Here is a 2,747-nt window from a genome sequence, read left to right on the forward strand (position 1 = left end):
CTCCGGGTTTTGCTTGAAACAAAAAGCAAGATATTGTTTTGACTTCTTCCGATCTGATACTTCACCTAATGCCCTCGATTCGACCGTCCCCCATATGTCATGTGCATCCATAATCGACTTGACTTTGACCGCCCACATTTGATAATTCGTTGGAGTCAAAACTGCAACTTGATATGATATCAAACATCTTTCTTGAACCATCGATATCCTATTCTCTCTTTTGACAACCCCGACCTCTTTAATCAAGCTTGTTCCGAAATCAATTTTTCACCGAACAACAAGACAAGGTCACTACCACCTTTACTCTCTCCCGTCACCTGTAAAAACGAACCGAATCAAAGTCACCCACTTTAATATCTTCCCGTCCGTTTATTTTGCACCTCAGGTTAGTCTCTCGCTATCGTTAGAACAAACCCGATCTAAGGAAATCAGGGCTGCTTGTGATCAAAACCAAATCAAACCCCCTTTCAACAAAACCGCTCTGATACCAAGTACAATAAAATAAACCAAAAGAGTTCCTTGTGGTGTAGGGAAGAAATGAAACAAATGGAAGAAAATAGAGGATGAAAAAAATACTTGCTCATAAAGCTAAATAAAAAACGGAAGTATTGGAATTATGTAAACAATTGACCCTAGACACCTTATTTATACTAAAATAAAATAGAAACCTACTGTGATACTAAAACGAAACACATAAAGACTCAAATAATGAAATATAAAATTTCCTAATTTGTCCTTTATTTAAAACGTACTTTTGAATTTGTTGGGATCAAATCCGATTAACCCAACAGAAAGAGGTAAGCTTGTATGCTCACTACCGTTTTCTTTAGCTGCTGCGTCAAATCATTTAAATAACTACCTGAGTTTTAAGTGAGCAATATCTAAGAAGGTGTTTCAGTTTTTACATACGTTTAATATGGGCATTTTTATATGAACTCCATAGGGTAAAAGGACACATATAGATGGTAGAATATTTATATGATTTTCATGTTCTTTTTTTATAGCCAGATGTATCAATAGCACAGCTGAGATGTGTCTGAAGCGGCAAGTTCTGGAAAGTATTAGGATTACATGACTATTAGAAGAAAAAACAATTGGAAGTTGATAAGTGTACGTCTAGATTTCAAAAAACTGAAGATCTGCAGTATGTAAATACAAGTTATTACATGTTATCTATATATACCTAACATTACAAGGAATAAAGTACAAGCGACTGGACATAATTTTATTTAAGAAGATGCTGAGAGTTTGCTCTAAACAATTACACTTTAAAATTATGAAATTGAAATGCATCTAACTGGAAAGTTACCTCACAAAGTAGTGTGGATCTCCCAAGTCAAACGAACAGTATTGAGAAACTGATATTTCTCATTAGAAGCTGTTACAAACTTACCCTAGTGAGAATTCAGCATTCAAGAAGTCATAAATGGTACCAAATTACAGCTTTAGATTCAAATCAAGTATATGCTGATCTGACGGCTGAGAAGCTGGTTGGGCTTCCAAATAAAAACCTCCAGGCCATTTAAGTTCCACTGTTTCCTCCACATCATAAGGCTGCATCCGTACTCCATATCTGGCACCATCATCAGTAAACCTTGCTACAGTTGTTTCACCATTTGTGGTTGGTGTGTGAACAAGAAGAGAGTGGGCATGAACACCAAGTGATCGGTTACCTGTGAAATTCAGTGCGAAGTCGGTTGTCTTTGGTGAATGATATCTTCTAGCTGCCTCTCTCTCCCTTTTGTGGGCATTTTGATGACCACCTAATGCTTGTGAGTTGTAGAACTTCCTCTTGCAGAAGTTGCATGTATATACCTTCATGGGTCTTGATTGTGAACTCTCACCTAGATTTTGTCCTAGGCTAAGATTCAACCACCCTCTTTGATAATCGCCTGGGTTTTCTTGATTTATATCGTCCCTGATATTCATCGAAACTATGGTTTGGGAATCTGATATTGAAGATTGGTTGTTAGATGTTTTTCTAGGTAATTTTGGATCAAAGAGGAAAGGAGTACATGAGAAAAGAAAGCTATATAGGAAAAGAGGATGTTAACCTCTCTCTCTCTCTCTCTCTCTCTCTCTCTCTCTCTCTCTCTCTCTCTCTCTCTCTCACACACACACACACACACACACTGATACACACATACATAAATGACAATGTCATATATCTTAAATGTCCCCACCAAGTGATGCTTGATGTTGTTGAGGGGACACTCCTGTTGTTCCTTTCAAGCATTTGTATTCCTCCACTTTCTTATTGTCTAGTGCATTTTGTGGATCCGACTCACCAACTTTACATGGTTCACTTCGAGAGCAACTAAAAATGTATACAACTTACATAAATAGATCTTTCTCATCTTTCCAATTATGGTCATGTCACAAAATCTTTACATCTTTTTTCTTAGTGTCTGCAATTAAATGCTTTCATATTCAACAAAATAATCACTTATTTCATACTTTTGCAATTAGGTAACTACTGTTATCTTTTTGAAAAGTATAATATAATCATAACAGTAACATGATTCTCATTTTTCCATTTCTTTTTCTTGCATGAACCTGTCGTTGTTACTTGCTGTAAAGTATCATGTTAATATTTCAGCTAGAGTTTTTAACGTTTTTAAAACAACAGCTTGATTCAAGTTGTCTTCAACAGCGCACAGGTGCTTTATTTGTTGCTGTATTTGCCAGTATATTTTGTATAGTAATACAAGAGGGTAATATGGCAAGTGGATGATGTGTCATGTGTG

General features: G+C 36.2%; 1 protein-coding gene across 1 annotated transcript; it reads right to left on the reverse strand.

Annotated features, from left to right (window-relative positions):
* Positions 1–1,101: 1,101 nt before the first annotated feature.
* LOC111904207 (zinc finger protein 7) lies at positions 1,102–2,112 on the reverse strand. Its single transcript, XM_023899985.3, has one exon. It carries the CDS (start codon positions 1,927–1,929, stop codon positions 1,438–1,440), a length of 492 nt encoding a protein of 163 aa, XP_023755753.1. The 5' UTR covers positions 1,930–2,112; the 3' UTR covers positions 1,102–1,437.
* Positions 2,113–2,747: the final 635 nt, after the last annotated feature.

Source organism: Lactuca sativa, chromosome 7 (genome assembly GCF_002870075.4).
Source record: "Lactuca sativa cultivar Salinas chromosome 7, Lsat_Salinas_v11, whole genome shotgun sequence".
NCBI classification, from domain to species: Eukaryota; Viridiplantae; Streptophyta; class Magnoliopsida; order Asterales; family Asteraceae; genus Lactuca; species Lactuca sativa.